Source organism: Hordeum vulgare, chromosome 4H, assembly GCF_904849725.1.
Source record: "Hordeum vulgare subsp. vulgare chromosome 4H, MorexV3_pseudomolecules_assembly, whole genome shotgun sequence".
NCBI lineage: Eukaryota > Viridiplantae > Streptophyta > Magnoliopsida > Poales > Poaceae > Hordeum > Hordeum vulgare.
The window spans coordinates 233,049,104-233,077,086 of NC_058521.1; the positions used below are offsets into that span (position 1 = coordinate 233,049,104).

At 47.6% G+C, this 27,983-nt stretch overlaps 1 protein-coding gene across 2 annotated transcripts; it reads right to left on the reverse strand.

Annotated features, from left to right (window-relative positions):
- Positions 1-595: 595 nt before the first annotated feature.
- On the reverse strand, positions 596-23,729 carry LOC123448438 (E3 ubiquitin-protein ligase RHF2A). 2 transcript variants are annotated; one of them, XM_045125321.1, is made up of 9 exons: positions 23,591-23,729; positions 18,906-19,074; positions 18,774-18,820; positions 17,558-17,620; positions 17,240-17,348; positions 16,753-17,138; positions 11,313-11,423; positions 10,860-11,230; positions 596-981 (listed from the first exon to the last, which is right to left on the reverse strand). In XM_045125321.1, the coding sequence occupies exons 2-8, from the start codon at positions 19,044-19,046 to the stop codon at positions 10,915-10,917; spliced, it is 1,173 nt and encodes a 390-aa protein (XP_044981256.1). In that variant the 5' UTR covers positions 19,047-19,074; positions 23,591-23,729; the 3' UTR covers positions 596-981; positions 10,860-10,914. The 2 variants fall into 2 exon arrangements, with proteins under 2 accessions (XP_044981256.1, XP_044981257.1); XM_045125322.1 differs by lacking the exon at positions 23,591-23,729 and adding an exon at positions 23,397-23,565.
- Positions 23,730-27,983: the final 4,254 nt, after the last annotated feature.

A 27,983-nucleotide genomic window follows, 5' to 3' on the forward strand; every position in this document is an offset into this window, starting at 1 on the left:
TGTGTTGGCATGAAACTATGCAGTACAAAGTGTCATTTTAAGATTGTATTGAGGGTTGCAATTAATCTGAGAGAGTTTGTTGTTGGACCCATGAATATAAGTATTAAAGGGGTTTGCTCAGCAAGAGGAAAAAGTACAGACACAGAACAATCTAGCTGGCCGCTCGGTTCAGCAATCCCATAAGATTGCACTTCAGCGATATAGTCAGCAAGGCACTGAACCAAGTCTAGACCACGTGTCGCTTCCGCCGTCCGCAATCCTGTTAAATTGTGGCCCACGACCCACGTCCACTGCATACGTATTTGTGCACAGTGCGCCCTTTTTCAGCACCCCACGACAGCTGTATAAAGAGATGGCCTACATCCCAATGCCAGGATACCGAGCTCATATGAGCTGGCGCCCAATAACTCCACGTCCCTCAAATATACGCTTCTTTGCTTAGAAAAACTTTCAAGTATACACTTCTTTCCTTAGCAAAACTTTCACGTTTTTCCACTCAAAAAAAAAAAAAAAACTTCCAAGTTTTCGTGATGATAAGACCACATCTTAAGCGTTACAACAACTCACTGTGTCAGCAACCAAACACGACATAAGATAACAAAACTCTGTGCCTTCTTGCATCATTTTGTTTACCGAAACATTAATGTCAATGCACCGAACAGGTATACAACTTTTAATATAAATAATAGCCGTGCAACAGCATCAAACCCTTAGCTCTACGAGTCGTATTTGTCAGGATTGAGCATGCTATGGAAATTACCACATCCAATATTTATACAAGTAAACACGAGTCTCTGAAGGATTTTTAATTACAGAGATGAAACAGGAGATTAAATTGACTTCCTAGCCAATACCTCAGGCATACTGCCGTTCCATCAAACCAATACATCAAATTCAGATTTATTTTTTTTGGAGGTGATTTATGCAACAGTTGAGATGGCATCATGTCGTTGGAGTTTCAGCTATGCCACCTGCCCATACCTGGGAATGCCACAATCCTTCCTTTTGTTAGTCGAGATAAGACTAAATTCTACTCCCTCCGTAGACTAATATAAAAACGTTTAGATCACTATTAATTTACAGAGGGAGTACACAAGTAACCAGTTGAACTAAGGAAAACAAGGGATGTAAGCAGGCCCCACAAAAAACTCCCCGTGCATACTTATTTTGTTGTGCTTATTCTATAATCAATTGTGGAAAACTAGCCGCCAAAGTAAGCAAAAGCGGGTCAAACGAACACTACAATAGGCAAAAGCAGGTTTGAGCAAATCGTATTATGATAATCCACCGCAATGCCATACGCAGCATAGAAGTCAATGTGGTGTGATTTTAATTTGAGATTAACATAGGATTGACTTTGAATATACTTTATTTAGGCATGGCATCCCTAAAGGAGACACAAAATGTTATCCCTCCGTTTCTAAATATAAGTCTTTCTAGAGATTTAACTACGGCTACATGCAAAACAAAACGAATGAATGAATTCATACTCTAAAGTATGTCTATATAACCATAGTAAAATCTCTTTAAGGGAGTATTAACCTATTAACTTAACCATAGACTGCTCATACTTTTTACCTCAGCCAACATGTAGTATCTAGTTTTTTTGTTTTTGTTTTTGCGGGTGATGTACTATCTACTCCCTCCGTTGCTAAATATAAGTCTTTTAGAGGTTTCACTAGTGGACTACATACAGATGTATATAGACATACTTTAAAGTGTAGATTCGTCCATTTTATTTCGTATGTAAATCCCTAGTGAAATCCCTTAAAAGACTTATATTTAGGAACGAAAGGAATAGTTTCCTTGTATGCAAAATGGCATGCATATATACTCCTCTGAGTACATACTCCCGCTCCTCATATACCACCGGGGAGACTAGAATGAGATGAGGGCTTCAGATGTGATCATGAGATCGCCACATTTGGGCCATTGGATGGTAATCATCAGGTACAAATGGATGAAGATGGGTTTGAATGACACATTATGCATTCAGACCCCTGAGCTCAGCTATATTGCATTGCGAAATGCATGAAATGAATACTTCTGTTCATGTAAAAAATATTAGGAAATACAGAAAACAAGTCAAAATCTGCTCTACGGTTTTTTTAGGGAAAAAATCTGCTCTATGATTGTACTCCCAGTGAACTTCTGAATCCGTTGTCAGGAACACAAACTTGTAAATGGCCAACTCCGCTTTTTGTACCCATGCTTGTTTGCGAATCAAAAAATTATAGTACTACACAAGTAGAGTGAATTCCGGTTTTCACCCCCTTATTTTAATAGTTTTGACACTAATTACTCTATTTAGTGAGATTCCATTCGTTTTACCCCATTTAGTAAAAGTTCTGTCACGATTTATGTTGTTGCCGAGCTGGGCCGGAACGCCGACGGCGAAGGATCGAAGGTTAGAGAGAGGAGAGGTGTAACTGACAGAGAGGGTTTTGCGCCACACAACTGCAGCTTTTCTGTTGTTTTGTTATTTTGAGCGCATCGGCTCGCTGATTACAAAGGGAACTTAGTACCCACGCATCTCGCCCAATGGACGATCGTGCCATCCCACGATCCTGGTCAAGCGCTAGGCTTCTACATCGCCGCCAATCCTGCATATGATCATGCCATCCCATGACGCGGTCTGACGACGCTATCTAGCTAACTGAAAGCAAAATAAACGGGACAAAGTTCAGAGAAGCTCGGGCGTGAACATCCGCACGCTACCGGCCCCATTATTCGGCAAGGTGTATCCGTTCTAGCAACGGGATTACACTTCAAATCACCCCCTAATCCTGTTGCTCTTCCTTCACCTGAATGATTCCAAGCCTGCACCGGAGCTCTGTGAATTTTGCGCCCCCAAGTGCTTTCGTCAATATGTCTGCCAACTGATCATCAGTTCGAGAGCACCAAGTGATGATGCTTGGACCCAGGAAGAAAGCTATGCCAGTTGTACTCTTCCTGTCTGTTAAATCACCAGCATGATCACTATCGCTGAACCCTGTCAGGGAGGTTCCTCCTCCTGCCTTGTAAGTGCAGCCATAGCCCAGAGTCCCTTGGATATACCTAAGAATCTGTCTGATCACTGCCCAATGTTGTTTTCCAGGTGCCTCCATGAACCTGCTCGCAACTCCCACTGCATATGTTATGTCAGGGCGCGTATTAACCAGATACCGCAAGCTCCCGATGACACTGCGATACCTGGTCGCATCAACCACTTCACCACAGTTCTTTCCAACCTTCAGGCGATTCTCCATGGGCACGAAGCTAGGGTTACATTCCCTCATGCCTTCGTCTTCAAGAATCTTTGCTGCATAGCTGGACTGACACACTGTGATCTTGCCTTGTTCTTGTTTCACTTCAATGCCCACGTAATAGCTTAGCAAGCCGAGGTCACTCATCTGGAATAGTTCGCGCATCTGTGTCTTGAAACTCTTGATGGCGCTGTCAATGGTGCCCGTGATGATCAAGTCATCGACGTACACCCCAACCAACAGATAGTCTTCGCTGCTCCCGCGTCGATACAGGGCATGATCCAGCCTGCATCGCGAAAAACCCAGTGACTGGAGCGTCGTGTCCAGTTTAGAATTCCAAGCTCTTGGCGCCTGCCGAAGTCCATACAGTGCCTTGCGCAGCTTAAGCACCTTGTGTACATTGTCGCCGTCGATGAATCCGGCCGGCTGATGCACATATACCTCCTCCTCAAGCTCGCCGTTGAGGAAGGCTGAACGAACATCCATGTGATGCACGCTCCAGCTCTGATGTGCAGCGACAGCAAGCAGCAACCTCACTGTCTCCAACCGTGCCACCGGGGCAAAAACTTCATCAAAATTGATCCCCTGCCTCTGGGCATAGCCCTTTGCAACGAGACGCGCTTTGTGCTTCACCACATTGCCTGTTGGATCCCTCTTATAACCTTATACACCCATTTCAGGCCAATTGCACGGTGGCCGTCAGGGAGCAGAGCAAGCTCCCAGGTGTCGTTGTCGCGGATCGACTCCATCTCCGCTTCCATGGCAGCACGCCACGCTGGCTCACTCAATGCATCCTCGACAGATGAGGGTTCTTCCGCTGCTGACAGACACAGACCACTGTACTCGAGAGTGCGTGCAGGAGCGTGATCGATGAGGTGCTCGACAGTCTTGTAGTGCAGCGGCACCCCCTCTGAATCGAACGTCTCTCCGCTGGGTGCAGACACCCACCCGTCCGTATCGACTGCAGGTGGAGTTGAGGGCAATGGAGTGTCAGAGCCGGCTGGAGCGGGCACCTCCGTGCCCCCGGCGGATGAACATGGTGACTGTGCCAGCTCAGCGGGTGAGCCTGGCATCGATGTTGTTGATGGGCCTGGCGATGTCTCTGGTCGTGCAGACACAGTATACGTGGTTGTCATGGGCACCCCTCCGCACCACCGTGAGCTCCCTCTGACGGGAGAGTTCAGAGTCTTGGGCGTCCTTGCTCCAGTCCCAACGCCGATCCTCCTCAAAGCGCACATCGCGCGTGATGTATAAGCGCTTGCTGACTGGATCGTACACGCGATAGCCCTTTGTGCCAGGTTCGTAGCCCAGAAAGATGCCCGGGCACGTCCTGTCCGCGAGCTTGGTGACGCCGGGTCCGACGAGCTTCACATGTGCCACACACCCGAAGGTGCGGAAGTAATCGACGGCGGGTTTCTTCTTGCGCCATGCTTCATACAGGGTGACGCCTTGCAAGCTTCTCGTCGGTGATCGGTTCAGAATGTGAACCGCGGTGCGCACGACCTCGCCCCAGAACGAGCAGGGCACGTCCATGGCCTTCATCAGGCTGTGCGCCACCTCCACCACTGATTGGTTCCGCCGCTCGACGACTCCGTTTTGCTGGGGAGAGTACGGCGTCGTTGTGTTTCTCTGAATCCCCAACTCCTCACGGTAGATGTTCAATTTAGATGAGGTGAATTCACCACCTCTGTCTGTGCGGAACGCCCGGAGCCTGGATTGGCTCTCCACTTCGGCTCGGGCCTTGATCTTCTTGAAGTATCGGAAAGCTTCGTCTTTGCTCTTGAGTACCTCCAGCCACATATATCTGCTATAATCATCGACGATGAGGAGGAAGTACTTGTTACCAGTGGATGTTGCCGGAGTGATGGGGCCGCAGAGGTCGTCATGGACTAGCTCGAGTGCCTGCTCCGCGCGATACAACGATGAGCGAGGGAAAGGCGCGCGATGCATCTTCCCGATGGTGCAGCCTTCGCAGAACTGGTGAGGGTGCCCAATCGTTGGCATCCCGCGTACCATGCTCCTTGCTCCGAGCTCGTGTAGGGCGCGGAAGTGCAGGTGCCCAAACCTGGCGTGCCACCTCCAGGCCTCATCCTTCACTCCGGCCAGCAGGCACACGGGCGCTGCCAATTTCAGAGCCACGGCGTAGTCGGTTGCTCGTCCGCCGCACCCGTGTCAGCAGCATCTTCTGCCTGTCATACGATCACGGATTTGCACCCGTTCTCATCAAGCTGTCCGAGACTGATGATGCTTGTGCGCAGCTTTGGTATGTAGTAGACATCTGCTAGTGCTCGTTGCTCGCCATTGCTGCACGTGAACACGACACCACGCCAACAGATCTGTACAACAGAGCCATCGCCGAAACGGATTGTACCTCGTACTGAATGATCCAGCTCCGAGATCATGTCGCGCCGCCCTGTCATGTGGTTGCTGGCACTAGTGTCAAGGTACCAGCAGTCGTCGTCGATTGCCGTCGGCACGACCTGTGCCTCGTTGAGGAAGATCTCCGTTCCTGCTCCATGCGTGTCGATTCCCTCGGAGTCCTTGCTGGTCACCATACAGGTGGCGAGGAGCAGGCCTGGCTGCTCGACGTCAACCTGTGCGACGTTCGCCTGCTGCTCCGGCTGCTCGCGTTGGTCTCTTTCCCTTTTGCGACACTCCTTCAGCCAATGCCCTGGAATGCCACAGTAGCGACAGTTTCCCTTGCACTTGGGCGTCGCCGGGCCACCGTTGCCACGGCCACCGCCTTGGCCACGGCCATCCCCACCTTGGAGATTCTTGGGCTTGCCATTTCCGCGTCCACAACGATCTCCAGTGCCTGAAGATCCACCAGCCTGATCAAACAGTTTCTCGCACGCTCGCCACTCGTCGGCAGTGAAGAGCAATTGTGTGCCTGGAGTTGGTGTCTCCTCGCGCTCGCGCCCGCATAGTTCCTCGAGGGAGAGCTGCTTTGTGTCCACAAGCGACTCGATCGCCACGGCCATCTCCCGATACGACCGTGGGACTGTTCGCAGCACCTTGAGCACCGCCTTGTGTTCGTCAACCGGATCACCGAGAGCTTCTAGCTCATCGATGATCGTTCTGAGTCGCATGACATACGACTCAAACCCTTCGCCGTCCTTGTACCGGAGTGACTCGTACTCGGATCGACGAGTCTGCGCCTTGGCCTCTCGCACGCGCTCAACTCCGACGCGCATGGTCTTCAGAGTGTCCCACGCCTGCTTGGCCGTGGCCTTTGCGCCCAGGATGCGCATGAGTTCCGGCGGCACTCCCTTGAGGAGAGCGATCATGGCTCGCCTGTCGTCGCGGTCCGATCCCTGACCGGTTTCCACCACCTGCCACAGCTCGTCAGCCTGCAGCTGAAGCTTTGTAATCATGGCCCAGTCGGTGTAGTTGGTGCAGGTGAGCATCATCGGAGGTGCTCCTCCCCCGCCGCCATGAACAACGCGCTCGACGATGCGCACCCCCGATCCCTCCAAAGTGAAGAGACGCGCCACGGTCTTGTCCAGAGTCGCGGCCTCCCCCGCGGCTTGTTCCTCTTCCTGCTTCTCCTTCGCCTTCCCATCGTTGCTTCCGGCCATCTCTCCGACAGATCAAACACCGCCGGCACCCAGGATGGATCGAACACCACCGAGGCTCTGATGGCACTTGTTGTTGCCGAGCTGGGCCGGAACGCCGACGACGAAGGATCGAAGGTTAGAGAGAGAAGAGGTGTAACTGACAGAGAGGGTTTTGCGCCACACAACTGCAGCTTTTCTGTTGTTTTGTTATTTTGAGCGCATCGGCTCGCTGATTACAAAGGGAACTTAGTACCCACGCATCTCGCCCAATGGACGATCGTGCCATCCCACGATCCTGGTCAAGCGCGAGGCCCGACCCGATGGAGGTCGCTCGCAGGTCGCTCACATCACGTCCAACATACAATGTCTGAGTCGGCCGCGCGCCACACTCACCCCTAATTGATTGCATGGCCCGTTCAGGTTTCTGACTACACGCACCCATCAGGCTCGCTCGAATATAGGTTTAGAGATTGTCAGGCAACAACGACGGCGATGGTGGCGCGATTTCATACCTCCTCGAGTAGGGCTGTATGACCACAACATGAAGGCAAGACACGACCCCATGCAGTCTGACGACTCCGTCAAGCTCGCCCATGTCTTTGTTCTTTCTACTTTGACGACATAGGTTGACACCATCAGGTTGTGCTCAATAGATGGCGGGTCTATGACCCTCTCATTCGTACACTATTTCACATGATTTTGACCATCACTATCATAGCTATTTGAATATTCTGAATTTTCGTGACTCATGCATTGGGCGATGAGGCATTTGATTCGGGCATAATTAAGATGCTTATTAGAAGATCGCGTGTATACGTGTCACCGTTCTAAAACCGAGTTATGCATTGGCCGGTGACGCAAACAAACTGTATTGGTGCAATCATATCGGGCCTGCCGGGTCGGGACAAAGCTGCGAGGACAGGTTCAACATGGAGCAAAAATAGGCAGAAAAAACCCGTCGATTTGGCATGCCAGATGAACCTGACAGTTGGGACTTTCCCATCAAGACGCTCATAAAATTTTAAAAAGGGTAAATCGTGGCATGACTTCTGCTAAATGGGGTAAAACGGATGAAATCCCGCTAAATGGGATAATTATTGTCAAAAATGTCGAAACATGGGGTAAAAATCAGAATTCACTCACACAAGTACAATGTTGGCTTACAGATTAATGAATACAAGTACAGCAAACAAGATTTCACTGCATGTAAAAGCAAAGAAGTTTGCTTCAATAAAATCAATGAACAATAAGAACATGAGACGGGACAAGAAGAGCATGGCATTAAGTCTGGAATTATCCAGGCAAAGGACACCATCCACTGGAGAAATAGATCTAGCAAAAGGGGAACATTGGAGCTATAACCAGATCTAGCAAAAGGGGAAGATGGGAGCCACACCATCCATCTACGCCGCTGCCGCTTGAGTTGCCACTAGGGACCGGCTGCCGCTGCAGGAGTCGGCTGCAGCAGCTCAGGGCCAACAACCAAGATGCCGCTGCGCACACCGCCCCCAAATCACATGCAAAAGGTGGCATGTGTGGCTCAGCCAGAGCCAGGCCAACTTGAACTTCCACGGCGTTGCAAAAGCCAAGGAGGCGCACTTCCTCACCCCTGAGATGTGGATTGCTTCCCGCAAGGAGAAAGCACATCATTGTCGCGGGGCACAACGAATTGCCAAGGAGAGGGGTAGGGTGTCATGAAGGACTTTGCTAAGACCAATCCGCACCTTGCGGAGGCGGAGCTTCAATTCTTCACCAAGAAGAAGGTCAAGGAAGACGAGGAGATGGATCACAAAATCTCCAACAACATCAATGGAATGTTCAAAGAGCTCAAGATGGAGGAGTAGTACGTCCCCGATGAGGAGGTCAAGCCATCAAATGGCACTGACCCGAGGCAGGCCCCTCCGACGGACCACAAGGGATGATCGACCTCGACAACGAGGACAACGAAGAACTCATCAGGTCCTTTAGGTGTAATGGTTTCTGATGATCTACTGTGGTAGTATGGCAGTAGTAGTGCCGGTCTATCCTAGTGTTGTTGAATTATATTGTTTGAAATGTTTAGCGTTGAACCAGAGTTTAAAATTTCAAAATGTGGAACACATGTTCAAGTGATAATTTTTGGGGCACCACTTTGACATCACCTGTTAAAGCAACAGCCGTCTTGGTGATGTAAAATTTTCTACCCTACCCTATATGGGTTTTTACATCACCACATTATCCATCACCTGTTGGACATGCCCTAAGCACCCCAAAGTGACCTCCATAAAAAATTCCATTCGAAACAATTGTTTACACAGAAACTGCTTTTGTACATAAACTAAGGGCTCCAGCCATATTTCTTATGTGCGTGAATAATTAATAAGGTATATTGGAAATGATAAAATACATTTTTCTAAGAGGTATATTAAATGTGAGAGTACACACACACACATATTGATATATATAGGATCGGGCTATTCATCACCCAGGGTGAAGAATTATTTCTTCACACCTCTTTTACTACATCACTACACTACATTTTTACATCACGTAAATTTTGTCTTGTGTCAAAAGTGAAAAGAAAAGGTAATAACAAGTCTCAATTGAAAAAGATAGTTTAGGTGACTATAATTACGAACGTATAGCTATAATAATCCCTCTGTACTAAATCAGCGACAACCAATATGGACCGGGGGAGTATAAAATGTACATACAAATGTAAATTTTGTGGTTTTGTGACTCATATCTTACTTTTCTTATACTTTTTTTTGTGTAATGGAACAATATTAACATAATTATTCGTAACCAAACTTAAATTCTAAATGTAGGAAACCTAGGGTGTAAAATAACTTATTTTGCACCCTGGTGATGAATAGCATTACTATATATACATATACACATATATGGGAAGATGTTTATGCACTCCCGCTTCTGATATACCACATAGATGAATTGTTTATACCTCTTTATCATTTTTAATATGCTTCATTAACCATTACTAGATACCCAAAATTGAGTTTTATGAAAATGACATTAGAGATCACATAATTTATTTATTTATAAGTAGACTGATTTTTTTGTATGTAAATAAGGTATACCGCAAAAAGTAAGCGCTCCAAAGGTATTTTTTCATGAAACACGCACTGAGGTATATTAAAAATAACTAATAAGGTATATTGAGAATTATAAAGAGGTATAATATGCTTGTTTAAGAGGTATATTTGAATGTGGCAGTACATACTCTTAGTTTAAGAAATTACGACCTACCTGCACAATCATCACAACGTGTCCCTCTTTGTTTTACTGGAAAATCATGACTTTTACCATTGGGATTTTCTCCATTCATTAGTGGTAACTAACTATTTTTTTTTCATGAAACACGCACTGAGGTATATTAAAAATAATTAGTAAGGTATATTGAGAATTATAAAGAGGTATAATATGCTTGTTTAAGAGGTATATTTGAATGTGGGAGTACATACTCCTAGGTTAAGAAATTATGACCTACCTGCACAATCATCATAACGTGCCCCTCTTTGTTTTACTGGAAAATCACGACCTTTTACCATTGGGATTTTCTCCATTCGTTAGTGGTAACTAACTCTAGATTTTTTTTACTACAGTTAACAAAGCTTTTACCATAAGGTGGCAAGAGGTTTGTTGGTCGTGCACATGGTGTCTAACTGGAGCATAGAATTAGCGCTTTTGTGCTCAGGCTGTATAACCTAAGTTAGCACTAAACTGTACATCATTAGTAGTAGGCAAGACAGTCAGTTGGATATATTGTTGTTATCTTCTACTCCCTCCGTCCCAAAATTCTTGTCTTAGGTTTGTCTACAAATGAATGTATCTAAATGCTAAAACGTGACTAGATACATTCGTATCTAAACAAATTTAAGACAAGAATTTTGGGACGGAGGGACCTGAAGATAAATAGTATAATCTAATGCAAAACAGTCAGTTGGGTTGTTATCTTCTACTACCTTAAGATAAATAGTATAATCAAAATAATTCACAGGTATAGCAACATAGAACACAAGTTCACAACCAACATTTTTTCGGTAGAAAGACGTAATACCTTTGAAGATGAAGAATGAGCACATGCAGGCCTTCTTCAGAAACAGTAGCATGCACTAATTTGAACCAGACATGGTCACACAAGGGGTAGAAGTGTTGCTAGTACTCGTAATAGTAGTAGTAGAGTTACTTTCAGTAACCCTCTCATTGCTTGGTTCTGTAGTGGGACAAACTTCAGAAGCAGATGTTGTTGGGCTATAGCTTGGTCTACCACTTCCTCTAGTTTCCAAACGCTCCATCATCCTCGATACAGATGCAATTCCATTGTTAACTTCTCGTCTCACTTCAGAACCAAGATCAGACACAGATGAGCTACGTGAAAAAAGCCTCTCCTTCCACCCTCGGGTACTTTTTGTAATAGATTCTTTGTACCTGAATTGCATAAAAGGTGAAGCAGCTTTAAGAAAAAATATTTATTAAAATAGAAGGAATACTTCCAAATAAATTTACATACTTTGAGGAGACAGCGTTTAAACGTGACTTCAGAGAATCTGAGAAAGACTGAACATCTGATGGCCCTGCCCTGTCATTACCTACTGGAGTAGATTGTCCAGATGAATGTCTCCTGATAACAGCAGAATCGTCACATAGTTTGTGTTAGAGTTATAATATAAGTCATGTACCCTTTTGTATTTATCCCAATATATGAGGGGTTTCCTGCATATAGTCCACCACATGTACATGTATATATACCGGCCTATGGCCTCATGGAAATACAAGTTGCTTTCCTAACATGGTATTAGAGCCTAGGTTCTTTTTCGCACGCGCAACTCTGCTCTTCCCGATCCAATCTTCTAATACAGCCGCCGGCGCAGTTTCTCTGCCTCGGTCTCGCTGCCTCTCGTCGCCAGGATCCAGTCGCCCGCGCTCGCCCCGATCCTCGATCTCCCCTGGCGCCACGCAACGTGCCAGGAGCCGAGACCCTGCTGCCCCGATCCCCCCTGGCGCCACGCAACGCGCCAGGAGCCGCGACCCTGCTGCCCCGATCCCCCCTGGCGCCACGCAACGCGCCAGGAGCCGCGACCCTGCTGGGACAGCGCGCAACTGCCGTTGATCTTTCCAGGAACGGGAAACTGCTGTGCTGTTTCCCTCGATCTCTCCGGGAACGGGAAACTGCTGTGCTGTTTCCCTCGATCTCTCCCGAATCCGTGACCCTGTTGTGCTGGTCCTAGCTGTTTCCCTCCAGATCGAGTCTGATCTCGCCCCGCGGTTTCCCTCCAGATCGAGTCTGGCCCTCGAGAACGATTCCAGATTGGTTCTCGTTGACTGATTTCCTTTCCTCCTATTAAAAAAAAGAGAAAAAAAATTGTCTACTGCATCTGGCTATGTTGCTGTCCCTCGCTGTTCAGTGATCTTCGATGGTACTAACTACACCGAATTCACTGGCTTCATGCGCATTCACATGCGCGGCATCCGTCTCTGGGGAGTTCTGTCTGGCGAGGTCTGTTGTCCGCCACGTCCTGTTCCTTCTATGGCTCCCACTCCTCCGACTCCACCGGTTCTTCCCGCGGATGCTCCTCAGGCTATGAAGGATGCGGTTAAGGTTGCTGATGAGACTGCTATTCGTGCTTATGATGAGAAGGTTTTGACTTATGAGGAGGCTCTTCAAGTGTATCATGGTGCTCTGTCTGTTTACACCCAGTGGCTTGATGATGATGCCCGTGCTGCAGTTGTTCTCACTGCCAGTGTTCTGCCTCAGTTTGCCTCTGAGTTTCTAGGTCTTCCTACTGTGTTTGAGATGTGGACTCGCCTTCCTCAGCGCTATGAGCCCTCTGGTGATGCCTTATACCTCTCTATGGTCCGTCAGGAGCATGCTCTTCAGCAGGGTGACTCTACTGTTGATGACTTCTATGCACAGAGTTTTGCTATCTGGCGCCAGCTTGATTCTCTCCGCAGTGCTGGTTGTCGTACTTGTCCTTGTTGCCAGGCTGTCCAAGCCGACTTGGAGTTTCATCGCGTCTACGAGTTCCTGTCTCGACTCCGTAAGGAGTTTGAGCCCCGGCGTGCTCAGTTGTTTGCTCGTGGCCGTATTTCTCTCATGGAGGCACTTTCGGATATTCGTGCTGAGGAGACTCGCTTACGTGGTGCTGGTTTACTGGAGGTTCCCTTGGTGCTCGCTGCTCGGACTTTTTCTCCGCCACCTGCTGCACCGACCCCTTCTCGCTCGAGTGCTCCGCCGCTCTTGCCCACTCCTTCTGAAGGCTCAGGTCGCCCCCGTCCACATTGTGACTACTGCAACAATGATGGTCATATTGAGTCCCACTGCTACACGAAGAAGAAACACTTGCGCAAGGCGCGATCATCATCTACAGCGACTTCGTCATCTACCTCGACAGCTTCAACCATCGCTTTGACTGAGCAGGATATTCTGAGACTTAAGCGTCTGCTCGCTGCTTCAGGTTCTTCCTCGACGGGTACTGTTGGTTCTGTGACTGAGGCTTCCCGCACTGAGCAACCACCTTCTACACAGTCAGGTGCATCCCCATGGGTTCTGGACTCTAGAGCTTCCTTTCATATGACTTCTAATTCTTCCACTCTGTCCTCCCTTCGATCGCTTGATTCTCCTGTTCATGTCCTCACCGCTGATGGTACTCCCCTTCCTGTCGTTAGTAGAGGCACTCTTACCACTCCTTATTCTGTTCCTGATGTTGCTCATGTTCCTCGACTTACCATGAATCTGTTTTCCGCTGGTCAACTTGCTGATTCTGGTTGTCGTGTCATCCTTGACCTTGACTCTTGTTCTGTCCAGGACCGTCGCACACACACTCTGGTTGGGGCTGGTCCTCGCCGCCGTGATTCTGAGGGTCTTTGGGAGTTGGACTGGCTTCATGTTCCTTCCGCTGCCCGCTCTATCGCCAGTTCTTCCGCTTTGGTCGCCTCGGCTACCGGTTCCTTCCAGTAGTGGCATCATCGACTTGGTCATCTGTGTAGTTCTCGTTTGTCGTCATTAGTTCGTCGAGGTCTTCTGGGGTCTGTCTCAGGAGATGCCTCTTTAGAGTGTCAGGGTTGTCGTCTCGGCAAGCAGATTCAGTTACCATATCCACATAGTGAGTCAGTGTCTAAGCGTCCTTTTGATTTAGTTCATTCCGATGTATGGGGTCCGGCTCCCTTCGCTTCGAAAGGGGGTCATAAATACTATATTATTTTCATAGATGACTTCTCTCGTTACACATGGCTTTATTTCATGACTTCCCGTAGTGAGGTGTTATCCATTTATAAGCGTTTTGCTGCCATGGTTCATACTCAGTTCTCTTCTCCCATTCGTGTGTTTCGTGCTGACTCCGCTGGCGAGTATATCTCTAAGATGTTGCGTGGTGTTCTTGCTGAGCAAGGGACTCTCTCAATTCTCTTGTCCTGGTGCTCACGCTCAGAATGGCGTGGCTGAGCGCAAGCATCGTCATCTTCTTGAGACGGCTCGTGCATTGATGATTGCTGCCTCTCTCCCGCCTCATTTTTGGGCTGAGGTCGTCTCCACCTCCACCTATCTCATCAATTTCCAGCCTTCTGCTGCTCTACAGTGTGGTGTTCCTTTCGCGCGTCTTTTCTATCGTTCTCCCGATTATTAGATGCTTCGCTTGTATGGTTGTGTTTGCTATGTTCTTCTTGCCCCCCGCGAACGCACCAAACTGACCGCTCGGTCTGTTGAGTGTGTCTTCTTAGGCTATAGTGATGAGCATAAGGGCTATCGTTGTTGGGATCCTATCGGTTGTCAGATGCGTATCTCTCGGGATGTGACTTTCGATGAGTCTCGTCCCTTCTACCCACGCCCATCTTCCTCGACTTTTTCAATGGAGGATATCTCTTTCCTCACTTTTCCTGACACACCTATCACACCCGTCGAGCCTTTGCCTATTCGTTCCGCTCCCTCTGCTTCTTCACGTCGATTTGTCGCCACCATCTTCCACGGTCTCCTCGTCTAGCATGTCACCGGATTCTACACCTTCATCTCCGGTGACTTCTTCGTCGCCACTTCCCGATTCTACATTGACGATTCCTCCTTCCATTGTTCCATCTTTTCCTCAGTGTTACACTCGTCGTTCCCATTCTGTGGATGCCTCTGTGGATGTGTCGTCATCCTCGTCTCAGCCTACTTATGGCTTGCGTTCTCGTCCTCGTCCGCCTATTGATCGTTTTGGATTTTCCACCGTTGGTGCTGCTGTTCTTGAGCCGACTACTTATCATCAGGCTGTTGTTCATCCTGAATGGCAGTTTGCGATGGCAGAGGAGATTGCTGCTCTTGAACGCACTGGTACGTGGGATCTTGTTTCCCTTCCTCCCGGAGTCCGTCCCATCACTTGTAAGTGGGTCTACAAGGTTAAGACTCGCTCCGATGGTTCTCTTGAGCGTCACAAAGCTTGTCTTGTGGCTCGTGGTTTTCAGCAGGAGCATGGTCGTGATTATGACGAGACTTTTGCTCCTGTGGCTCATATGACCTCCACTGTTCGTACACTTCTTGCCGTGGCCTCTACACGCCACTGGTCTATCTCTCAGCTTGATGTTAAGAATGCTTTTCTTAATGGTGAGCTGCGTGAGGAGGTGTACATGCAGCCACCACCTAGGTATTCTGTTCCTAATGGCATGGTATGTCGTCTTCGTCGCTCTCTCTATGGCCTTAAGCAAGCCCCCCGCGCCTGGTTTGAGCGTTTTGCCTCTGTGGTGACTGTCGATGGTTTTTCACCCAGTGTTCATGATCCAGCATTGTTTATTCACCTTTCTCCTCGTGGTCAGACTCTTCTTCTTCTCTATGTTGATGACATGGTCATCACTGGAGATGACCCCGAGTATATTGCCTTTGTTAAGGCCCGTCTTAATGAGCAGTTCCTTATGTCTGATCTTGGACCTCTTCGCTACTTTCTTGGGATTGAAGTTTCTTCTACCTCTGATGGCTTCTTTATATCCCAGGAAAAGTATATCCAAGATCTTCTTGCTCGTGCTGCTCTTACCGATGAGCGCATTGTTGAGACTCCTATGGAGCTCAATGTTCACCTCTGTGCTACTGATGGTGATCCCCTGCCTGACCCGACGCGTTATCGTCATCTTGTTGGCAGTCTTGTTTACCTAGTTGTCACTCGTCCGGATATCTCTTATCTGGTTCATATTCTGAGTCAGTTCGTCTCTGCTCCCACATCGGTTCACTATACTCATCTCCTCTGTGTTCTCCGATATCTTCGGGGCACGATCTCTCACCGTCTATTCTTTCCTCGCTCCAGTTCCTTACAGCTTCAGGCCTATTTGGATGCTACGTGGGCTAGTGATCCTTCAGATCGCCGTTCACTTTCTGCTTACTGTGTTTTTCTTGGTGGTTCTCTCATTGCCTGGAAGACGAAGAAACAGGTTGCAGTTTCCCGTTCGAGTGCAGAGGCTGAGTTGCGCGCGATGGCTCTTTTGACGGCAGAGGTGACTTGGTTGCGGTGGTTACTTCAAGATTTTAGTGTTTCTGTCACTACACCGACTCTGCTCTTATCTGACAGTACAGGTGCTATTAGCATTGCGCGCGACCCTGTGAAGCATGAGCTCACCAAGCATATTGGTGTTGATGCTTTCTATGTGCGAGCTGTTGTGCAGGATCAGGTTATTGCTCTTCAGTATGTGCCTTCCGAGTTACAGTTGGCGGATTTCCTGACGAAGGCCCAGACTAGAGCACAAAATGGCTTTTATCTCTCCAAACTCAGTGTTGTTCATCTATCATGAGTTTGAGGGGGGTGTTAGAGTTATAGTATAAGTCATGTACCCTTTTGTATTTATCCCAATATATGAGGGGTTTCCTGCATATAGTCCACCACCTGTACATGTATATATACCGGCCTATGGCCTCATGGAAATACAAGTTGCTTTCCTAACAGTTTGATCACCAAAAATATTAGCATGACTATAGGCTGTATAGCTCAGTTTACCTGTTGAAAAACCTAGGACTGGATACGGGGGTACTATTTCCAGATGAAACAACAGCATCTTGTTCAGCATCGTAGGTAAGGACCCCTGGACTTTGGTTGCCTGCTTCTTCAATGGGATTAGCATGTGGTGGTAAGTCACCAACTCTGGGAACAAGAATCCTCAAATCGTCAGCACCTTCCCCCTGAGCGGAAGATGATGAAACAGAGCCAGAAGGAGTATTTGGATGTGCAGAGAAAACAAAGAACTGTGGGCGGCCATGAGAGCCAGATCGGTTCCTCTGCCCCTCTCTTCTACCATGTTGGTGTGACCTTCCCATTGCTGCAGAAGCAGCTAGGTGTTGCAGTATACGCTCTTCAAGTTCAGCATCATTACCAACAACAGGCAACTGCACACGATCACCACTTGAATTAGGATAACATAAGAAAAACAATTTACTGATCAAAGCAGAAGAAATATGTCACAACAAATTATTTCCAGAATAAATACATGCTGCACTTCGAAATCGCCAAGAGCAGGATGATGGAATATAGTCGTATTCCGGGTTTGATTGGTTCTTATATTCCTCTCCCGCTCTACTGCCTCAAGAAGCTCTTGACTGGGATATTAGTACGGCCAGAGTTAGCAAAATAGAAAATTTTACTCCCTCCGTCCCATATTAATTGATGCTCAAACGGATGTAACTAGCACAATGCTAGATACATTCGTTTGAGCGTCAATTAATATGGGGCGGTGGGAGTACTTGTTGAACAACATGTTTGGCATTTGAATATCCAATGAATATCAATATACATTTCTAGCACTTGCCTGGTAGGATCCTTCATACTGATAGGCTGCCAGCACATAGGGCACTGAGAACTTCTTTGACACCTAAAAAACACTACCGATCATTAATGTATAAGTGCAAATATTTGAATAGGGGAAAAACAGTCCATGCAATGGCCATGCCAAAGCAGTTCTATACACGCTCAATTAAACTGTAGAACATCCCAAGGGGACTTTCCAAGTGAAATAGTTCTCCAGTAAATTCCCCAGTAGCTTCCAGTGAAGTACCACCTCTGTAACTTAATATAAGACATTGTTTGACACTATGACAGTGTCAAAAAAACGTCTTATGTTAAGTTACGGTGGGAGTATAAAATTTCACTAGCTATAGTATCAAGTTATATTTGTCAAATTGCAAGATCAGCAGAAATGTTGCAAACCTTGTACGCATGTACACCTCGTACTTATGATAGATACAAAATATGTGAAAGGTAGGTTACAGTTGAGTAATCATTCATTAATGAAAACAAGCACTTATGGAGTTATGGTATGCATGTAGTTATGCTGTTCATTTATGAAACGCAAAAGGGTAAGTACAGCATAAAAATTAGCCACACGAAAAGAATATCAGTAGATTGGTAGTCAAGAAATACTTCAACAATATATCTTTGAGATTGTTAACATACAACGTCCAAAGTCGTTGATAAAAATATACGTATGTTCTTGAAAACAGTGAAGACATTTATAGGTGGACATCTCAATAATTCGATGAAGTACTATTGCCAACACACAAGCAAATCATATAGGATTTGCACCCAGGAAAACAGTACTGGAACAAGCCATCAGCAGAACGCTACTAAGTGAAAAACATGATTTTAGGGGCAAGAAAAGAACAATTAATCAGACTCAAGCTGGCCAATCCAGCAACTGCAAACCGAACAACTGACCTGAAGCGTACCAGGAGAAAACAATTAACAGTCCATCTAGCTCATCTACCATGCATGTCGAAAAAATGGTAACCTACTAGGTCAATTTAGAGATATATGTATGGTTCACATAAAACTTTTTTTACAAAGAGAAGAGTAAAGTCTAGTTTAGATCAAAACTTGAATCTAACAGAAGACGAGCAGATTTCATAGTTCTAATAACCATTATCAGGAGCCATATGAGTTCCAGATGGAAATAGGTACAGAGCGCACAACAAAAATATATAAGGTAGCCACAAGTCATGAGCTGCATATTAGAGTCAGTATCATACCATTCAAGAATGCATTGGAGATGGAACTCATGTTTGCAACCTGTCAACTGGAAAAGAAGAAATCGTAACAAAACGGTTAGAAGCTGACCTCTGAGCAAACAAAATAACCGAATTAAAGAAATGGCATCTTACTGCAGAAGGATCACTCTCACAGAAAGCCTCCAGGCAAATGCTACATGCATCATCACATGCATCCTGGACCCCACCCTCTACAAAGGCTGCAGGCGATGTCAAACTCTCCATCTTGGCTTTCTCATCAGTTCCGGATGCCATTGCAAAGAGAAAAAAATAGCCCTGGTATCTAGAAAATGGATGTAAAAATAAAGGCACAGAGTTAACACTCAAAACATCATAGCACTAATGACATAGAGATGAGAGCGAACATGTTCACTCTTGACATAAGAAACCAGTTCATAACTGTTATGACCAGAGGCCCAGTTAGCCAAACTGGCCCAGTTATCTTAATAATATTAGGGGCTTAGCCCAGTTTATTATAGCCTAGGGAACTTATATATAGTCATGTAATCAGCACTTTTGAGTTTAAGCAAAGATCAATCTATTTTGATCGGCTCCAACTAGGAGCTGGTGCCCTAACCCTAGCCACCTCATCCATCGTGCCGCCGCCCCCATCCGTGCGAGACGGCGCCCCTGCGCCGGCGACCACAGCCGATCCCCTCCTTCCCCTACAACCTCCGGCCAAGACCCGGTAGAACCCTAGTTTCTACCAGTTTGGTATCAGATAGCTTCGGTGCGATCATGTCTTCGCCGCCGCCCACCTCAACCCTTCCGCTGCCGTCCACCACCACCACCCCAATGACCACCACGGTCGGCGCCCCGCAACTGCCCGCGCCGGCCTCTTCTGCCGCGCCGCTTCCTGCTGTCCTCACCCCGGAGGAATTGACCGGCGCGATCCGCGACATGGCCACCGCCGTTCAGGGTATCCGGATCGACCGCGCCGGGCCGTCGTGGTGGCTGCCCTGGCAGCCGCCACAGTTGGCGGCAACCGCCGCGCTCGCCTGGCCGCTGCAGCTGCCTCCGCCACCCTCGGTCGGGCCGCTGCAGCCGACCATGCAGCTGCTGCCGCCGCCACAAACCACCTCCGGGACGGGCCCTACCTCTGCGCCGGGGGTGCCGATCCACCAGCTCCGGTTTCCCCCTCGCCGTAGCCTCTACCGGCCTGGGTGACCGGGCCGTCACAGCCGGTGTACACGACGGCCTCGGCGCCGCCGCACATCTAGTTGCCACCGGCGCCACCCCCGCAGTACGGCGTGCCCTCCAGCTTCGCCGGTCCCGATGGGTACCCGGCGCCGACCCCTGCACTACTCCACGCCGACGAGCCGTACTGCCAGGGCGGCCCTACCCACACGCCGCGGCGCTTCGCCAAACTGGACTTCGCCACCTATGACGGCACTAAGGACCCCCTGAGCTGGCTCAACCAATGTGACCAGTTTTTTCGGGGGCAACGAACGCCAGTGTCGAATCGCACCTGGCTCGCTTCATATCACCTCCGAGGCGCCGCACAGACGTGGTATTACGCTCTCGAGCAGGACGAGGGTGGCATGCCTCCATGGGAGCGTTTCCACGAGCTCTGCCTCCTATGCTTCGGGCCTCCGATCCAAGGGAGCCGGTTGGCGGAGCTTGGCCGCCTACCCTTCACCTCCACGGTGCAGGACTTCCAGGCCCTGGCGTGTCACGCGCCTGGCTTGACGACTCGCCAGCGGGCCGAGCTCTTCGTCGGGGGCCTCTCCGACCACATCCGCGTGGACGTCGAGATGCGCGGACCACAGGACATCCAGACGGCCATGTACTATGCCCGCGCGTTCGAGCTGCGGGCGGTGGCTATGCAGCAGGCGTTCCCGGCCCAGGCACCTCACCCACCCCCTCACCCGGCTATGTCTACACCCAGCCGGCCTGTCCAGCCGGCAACAGGGATGCCCGCCACAGCAGCAACTCGACCGTTCCATCGGCTAACCCCGGCCGAACAAAACGAGCGTCGTCGCCAAGGGTTATGTTCCAACTGCGATGAGCCCTACGTGCCAGGCCACGTCTGCCCGCGCCTCTTCTACCTGGAGGCAGACAACTATGTCAAGGAGGATACAACTCCCTCCGAGCTTGCCGAGGCGGCGGCCCCGGCGTCAGCCACCGCTCTCGTGGTCTCCCTGCATGCCCTTGCCAGCATACGAGCGGAAACAACGATATTGTTGCCAGTGACGGTTAATGGGGAGCGCCTCTTAGCTCTACACACAACTTCTTGCCCGCGTCTACTATGCGTCGCCTGGCCCTCCAGCCGACGGGCGGCGAGCAGCTCCGAGTTACCGTGGCTAATGGTGACCGTCTCCGCTGCCACGGAATTGTGCAACAGGTTCCCATCCTCATCGGCGACGAGTCCTTCGCCATCACGTGCGTCGGCATCGACTTGGGCGACTACGACTTCATCCTCGGCGTCGACTTCTTGCGGACGCTCGGACCCATCCTTTGGGACTTCGACGCACTGACCATGACTTTCTGGCGTCCAGGGCGCATGGTGCAGTGGAAGGGCGAGAGTGGCACTTCTCCAGCAGTTCCCTCTCAGTTGTCAACCGCCATAGCAGACTCCGAGCCGCCCCTGTTGGCTCATATCCTGCAGCAGCACGGCGACCTTTTACTGGTGCTCCTTGTTCACAAGCCCGAGAGCTCATGGCGTTTCTGCCTCGATTACCGTGCTCTCACTGCCACGACGACGAGGGTCAATTTTCCTATACCGGTCGTGGAGGAGCTCTGGGAAGAGCCGCCAGGGCCACGCTTATTCCCTACGCTTGACTTGCGTTCTGGCTACCATCACGATCACTTCGAGTTTTTGGTGATGCCTTTTGGTCTCTCCAATGCGCCGGCGACATTCCAGGCCTAGATGCACGACGTACTTCGGACCAGCTCAACCCTCCGAAGGCACCTTGGGAGCAGCTCAAGGAGTTCCGCCAACATTTTCTAGATGTCCAGCTCGAGGACGAGCTGTTTGCGCAGGCGGGGAGAAGTGTTATGACCAGAGGCCCAGTTAGCCAAACTGGCCTAGTTATCTTAATAATGTTAGGGGCTTAGCCCAGTTTATTATAGCCTAGGGAACTTATAAATAGTCATGTAATCATCACTTTTGAGATTAAGCAAAGATCAATCTATTTTGATCGGCTCCAACTAGGAGCTGGTGCCCTAACCCTAGCCGCCTCGTCCATCGCGCCGCCGCCCCCATCCGTGCGGGCGCCGGCGACCACAGCCAATCCCCTCCTTCCCCTACAACCTCCGGCCAAGACCCGGTAGAACCCTAGTTTCTACCAATAACTGATTTAGCAACAACAGAAAAAAATGGTGATTATAAACCGAATCCAAAAGCAAATGGTGCCAATATGTTTAATGTTACTAGGTAAAGTAGAACACTACATTAAATGTTATACCAGTCAAAAAACCAATCTAAATCCGCATAACATCCAATTCACAGGCCACCGTGTTCCATCTCAAGGTAAACAACATCCAATTCACAGACCACCGTGTTCAAACTCAAGTTGTTCAAACTCAAGTTAAACGGGCAATATTTAATTACACAATAAGAATTGAACAAGTTTTAGATCAAACTATGTCGTCCCTGGTTATACTAGAAAGCCAAATAGGCAAAGAAAGTAACAATTTCATGCTAGGATTACCAGCTTACAGTAAGCATTTCAAACGAGCTGAACCATCAAGCATACAAAAGGAGAAAGAAGTAGAGAAAAGTATGTGGTCTGTGTACTGACACATTGCATAAATAATTCTGTTACAAAATGCTAAAGAACCTTATCTAAAATTGGCACCATTTTATTGGAATAGTCCAATTAGCAAAACAGAAGGACCACAGAAGCCAAATGATTTCACAAATTATCACATGTCAAAATAATACATGGTACGAGACAAACAAATATGAAGGAAGCGCACATTGTAAGAAAGCCTACTAACAAACGAAACCTCAACATGAAACTTGTAGTAATTCCAATGACTCTGCTAATGATAACCATTAGGTTACTATGGTAATTTTATTGATGATGATAGAACTGAAAGAAATGCACTGGGAAAACACAGAGATAAAATGATATATCTGGAAATCAGATGGATCTCTCAAATATATTTGCACCAAACTAACCATACATGTTGTCAATAGCATTAATATTCGCTGCTGATATCACGTACAGGTACAGTTCAAAGGATGATATGTTAGCAGTACCGAGACATTTTCACCAGTCACGACTCAAGTAGCCCAAGATAACATTATGTCATCACTGGAAGAGGACCACTATTTAGTAAGTAGTGGCTAAATCAGCTGCACTTGTCGCAAATTTATAGCCCCAGACAGAGATCAAACCAAATGTAAAGCAACAACGCAACCGATGAAAATTGCATCGCATTAAGCACCTAGTGAAGTCAATTCAGCTCCCTCGGACCCTCGAATCACGATCCAAGCTACCTCAAAGTCTGCGGAACAGTAGCTTAAAACAAAAATTCCCAGACTGCCAGACAAAATACGCTACATATCGTAGAGAGAAAGCGCCAATTATCCGTTAATCGAACCCAATTCGCACAAGTCGAACTAAAAACCCAACTAAACTCCAAAACACCAACTACCTAGCACATCGCCTGGAATTTCCCCATATCCAAACCCCGCGCTGAACACCGCAGAAGCAAACCCTAGCAGCCGAGATGTTTAAAGACTGTTCACACCCACGAATCGCGCCGTCCGTTCACGATCGCGGTGGACAAAAAAAAAAGTGTGTGTATGTGGGGGGCGCGGGCTAGCTCAGCGAGGGTCCTGATCTTACCGGGCAGGGCAGAGAGCCGACGAGACGCCTGAGGCTCGACCCGATTAGATGCGTGGACGAGCAAGGACTCCTCTGTCTCCCTCTCGCTTTCTCTCTCGCCTCCTCTCTGTGTGAGTGACAGTGGGGAAAGGGAAGGAAAGGAGGAGAAAGCTATTGCCAAGAAACGCGTGCTTCGTCTCCCCTCGGCCCCCACCCGACCGGTGGGCCCCACTCCTGCGACCACCTCGATACGGACAAAATCTGACGCGTGTAAGAGCATATAATACCCCCAAAAGCCAGTTCGTCAAAAATGTATTTTGCCGACCCGCGTGTGGACAGATGCAGACTCTCCAAAATGAATTCGTATAAAAACATATTTATAGAAGATTATACGGGTCTGTTCGGACGCCACCGCGGCGACCCGCAAACCCGAAAACCACGTAATAAAACATAGTTGGAATTTGACAGCAATTCCTACAAATGAGTTTGAATTTAAACAATAACGCGCGCGAAATGAAAGCATATTTTGAAAGACAAACACAAAAGGACTTCATGCATCTTGATCGTTCTTCATTCTACAGCATCGAGGTCATCACTGTCCCCGAATCCATCGACTCCCCCGAATCCATCGCCTTCGCTTGTTCCTTCTCCGGCATCGAAATCATCGGTTTCCATTCCAGAGGATAAACCATCGCCACCATAACACGCAAGTATCATCCTTTTCAAGATTTCTCTTCTTGTCATATCATGTCATTCTTTGCTGATGTCGTCCATGTCATTGCGGTTCAAAGTCATGATCCTATTCTCTTCGGCAAAAAGGTTGGCCATGGTTTTGTTCTCGGCGGCACGTGTTTTTCTCTTCTCAACTTCATTCAGCAATTTCCATCTCTCTTGCTTCTCTCGTGTCTTCTTTTCGGCCATCTCTACCTTTGCATCCAAAGACTTCGCTAGCAATACCTCATTTGATTGCAGCATGGAATCTATCTTGTCCCGCAAGATCGATGCTTCGTGTTCCGTTTTGATCTTCTCCTTTGTCTTTTTGTCACCACGAGGTTTGTTCAAGTTTCTTGGGCCATCATCATCTTCATCTTCATTCATGTCCGTAAGTGAACCTCTCTTCGGTGGGGATTCTCTGTCAATCAACGCCCATTTGTCGCAGTTTTTGAGCAATTACCAACAATGCTCTAGTTTAAAAAAATCTGACTTCGGAAGCATTGTAGCGACCCGACTCAAAACGAGTCAAGCCTCTGTGTTCTGTGCCATCCCTGGATCAGTATGCTGGCACACACAGTACATCAATGTATATATCAAAGTGCAATCACATGTAAATAGCGTAAAACTGATATATACCTTAAATATCTCAGCGGAAGCAGTCAAGGGAGTGGAGTCCCAATAAACACCAATGGCAAGTTGAGTGTAGACCGTAACCCTGAATCGTACTCTTACTCGTCGAAGAAAAATATCTGCAACATAAGACATTGCAGCCATGTAGGTCAGCATATTGAATATGCCGGCAAGTCACATAAGAGAGGGGTGAAAAGTAATCATCTATACTATATGCATATATGGCAGGTGGGGCTATAAGTTATTAGCGAAAAGCAAGTTTTCTCCTACATCAAGAGAGGGCTAAAAGCAAAATGTTACTACATTGTTGGTTGTTAACGAGATGGTTCCGCCAACCAATTCTCGTACCCGAGTTGTCAATAATTCCCACATCAATACATTTAATGGTGTTGAGAAATCCAGATAACTTCAGTTCCTTTGGCTCAAGTTGTCCATGACCGTGGACACGGCTAATCGATTAGGTTTGAGTACTCTGCAGAGTTTTGCACACGTTCCCCACAAGATTTGATCGCCTCTGAGTATGTCCTCGCACTTCAGGGTGTTTGAAGACCGGATGATCAAATCATGGTCTTTCAACGGGTCCCTCTGAATCCCTGTCGGTGCCCATCCAATCCTACCGTTCTTCTACATCTGCTAGCACCGCCTGTCCAGAGTTCCCGCGTTGTCCAACCAAGCCAGAGCCCATAATGACTTGTGGCTGTGCAGGTAAGCCTTGGGTCTTGAAAATATCCGTCCGTCTCTTTGAGCCTGGGTGAAGCTTTCTGCAGGATGTCATGGCCGTCCCCATCATCCCGGGTCATCCACTGGGTTCTCGAGGGAGCCGATCAACCGTCCTTCACCCAGAGTTGCATTGCGTTCGAGGTCTTGAAAATCTTGTCTTAATCGGTCTTGATTATTTAATCAACCTCGCATCACTCGTGTTATGCACTCAACCGAATTCCCGTCTACTCAAGCATAGCAATATGAAATTTGTCGCCCCGGGGCCAAGTATCGGGGTTGTTGGGTGCCTACCACATGATACAACAATCTATACTAAAATTTCCAAGTACCTAAGCAGCATGCAATTGGGCATAGGATGGTAGAACTACGATGCATAAAACATAGGTGATAGTATGATCAAAGTGACTTGCCTGGTGATGTTGAGGAAGAAGAATTTCTCGAGAAATAACTTGATAGACTACTCGTCACTCTCCGATGAAATCTATATAACAAACATATCATTCACATAAGCACTCATACTAGCAATCATTCTAGCAATCAAAACAAAAGAGAGAGCGAATAGGAATCCGAAAGAAACTTCAAATAAGACTAGGGAGTCTTCTACTACGTAAAACACTAAATAGTTTTTGTCTAACAGAAAATAATAACAAGGAACTAATATATAAGTTTAACTAAGATAAAATAAAATATTTTTCACAAAACTATTTGAAAGTACTTCCAAACGGGATTTGAAACAGTGCGGAAACCAATTGCAAGTTACTAAGGAACTAGAATTGATTTCATGATAACAAATAAAAATAAAATAAAAACTTGTTGCAAAACTACTGTTTAACTAACATAAACAAAACAATAATGTTTCTGAAATAATAAAGAAAATATTTTAAAACAAAAATAGAAAAGGAATTAGCCAAAATCCTAAAAGAGGTGAAACATAAATTGTTTCACATGAAACAGTGAGCTAAAATACTCAAACAAATCTGAAATTTTTACCACTGATAAATAAGATCACTAGTGATCAGTACCAAAAGAAATCAAATTAAAAGCTATTTTTAAACTCCTGGAATAGGCAAAACAAGGTTTAAACTAAATCTGATCTAACTTATATTTGAAAATTTTAAACATAGCCAAATTATATGTTTTTAAAAACTATAGGAAATTTGTGAGCTACTGGAAAAAGAATCACTATCATTGGACTTCGGGATCAAAATTTGTGGCCAAAACAAAACAGAAACTTTCTGTTTTTGCAATTTAGACAGAAAAAACTGAAGTTGGCTAGCTAACAAATAGGGGGTAGACGTGGCGCGCTACGATAGGCTGCGGGGTGTGTTTGTTGCAACGTTTGGAGCAAACGGCCGAGGCTAACCACAACTTGCTGGCTAAAATATTAAGTGAAATAAAACCGCTGGTTTTCTAATCTAAACCAAAGAGGTATGTACTTCCTAATCTACACCGTATATTATGGATCTAAGGGCTACTACATAAAACAAAAAAGAAACAGGAGGGGGGAGGTTACCTCGGCTGGGAAGCTGATCCTGTGCTGGCTGCTGGTGGCGAGGTGGAGTGGGGCTCCGGTGGGGTGGGTCGCCGGTGGGAGGGGGCACTCCGGCGGGGTTGGGGAAGGGGCCGAAGGGGTGGGGCGGCTTCAGGGAGGGGGTGGTGCCGAGGTGGAGGGGGGCCTGCAGGTGGGGTGGCGATGTGGGAAAATCTACTGGTGGTGCTGCATACTCCCTGGTTTCCAGGGAGGGGAGGGGGGCCGAAGGGTGGAGGGAGGGCTGCAGGTGGCCGAAGGGTGGAGGGAGTGCAGGGGGAGGGGCTCGGCAGGGAGGAGTTCCTGGGAGGAAAAGCTCCTGGTCGTCGCGAGGTGGAGGAGTTCTCTGGTGCCGACGGGGTGGTGGTGGCGTGCGAGCTAGAGGCGAGGAGAGGGGGTTCTCTCGGGAAAAATGGAGAGAGGGGGGCGGTGGGAATTTATAGGCTGTCTCGGATGGCGTCCGGAAGGAAGGGGGAGGGAGATCGGGAAGGAGGGGATTCCTTCCTCCATGGATGAAAGTTCCTGTACGTGAGGGAGAGATGGAGATAGGAGATGATCTTCCTGGGCCAAAATAGGGAAGGGTCTTAATTGGGCCAGCTCCTATTTCCTAATAAAAGTGATTCTATTCCTATTTTCAAAACTAGGAAACTAAAACGTTAAAAAGGAAATCAAATCAATTCGGAATAAAGAGTTTTTGTATACTAAAGTTATCAGAAAAATAAAATATAGATGATGGGCATTTTTCCACGGCAAAAATAAAAACTTCAGAAAAAATTATTTTCACAAAATTGCCTAAAAGGTTTATTTTCTTTTGCAAATAAT

What these genes read in the sequence shown, in the direction of transcription:
- LOC123448438 (XM_045125321.1), bottom strand. Translation starts at nt 19,046, where the DNA reads ATGGCATCCGGAACTGATGAGAAAGCCAAGATGGAGAGTTTGACATCG. An exon ending in CTCCAATGCATTCTTGAATG is followed by an intron (nt 17,621 to 18,773) that starts GTATGATACTGA and finishes AGTGTTTTTTAG; the next exon opens with GTGTCAAAGAAGTTCTCAGT. An exon ending in GCGATTTCGAAGTGCAGCAT is followed by an intron (nt 17,139 to 17,239) that starts GTATTTATTCTG and finishes GATCGTGTGCAG; the next exon opens with TTGCCTGTTGTTGGTAATGA.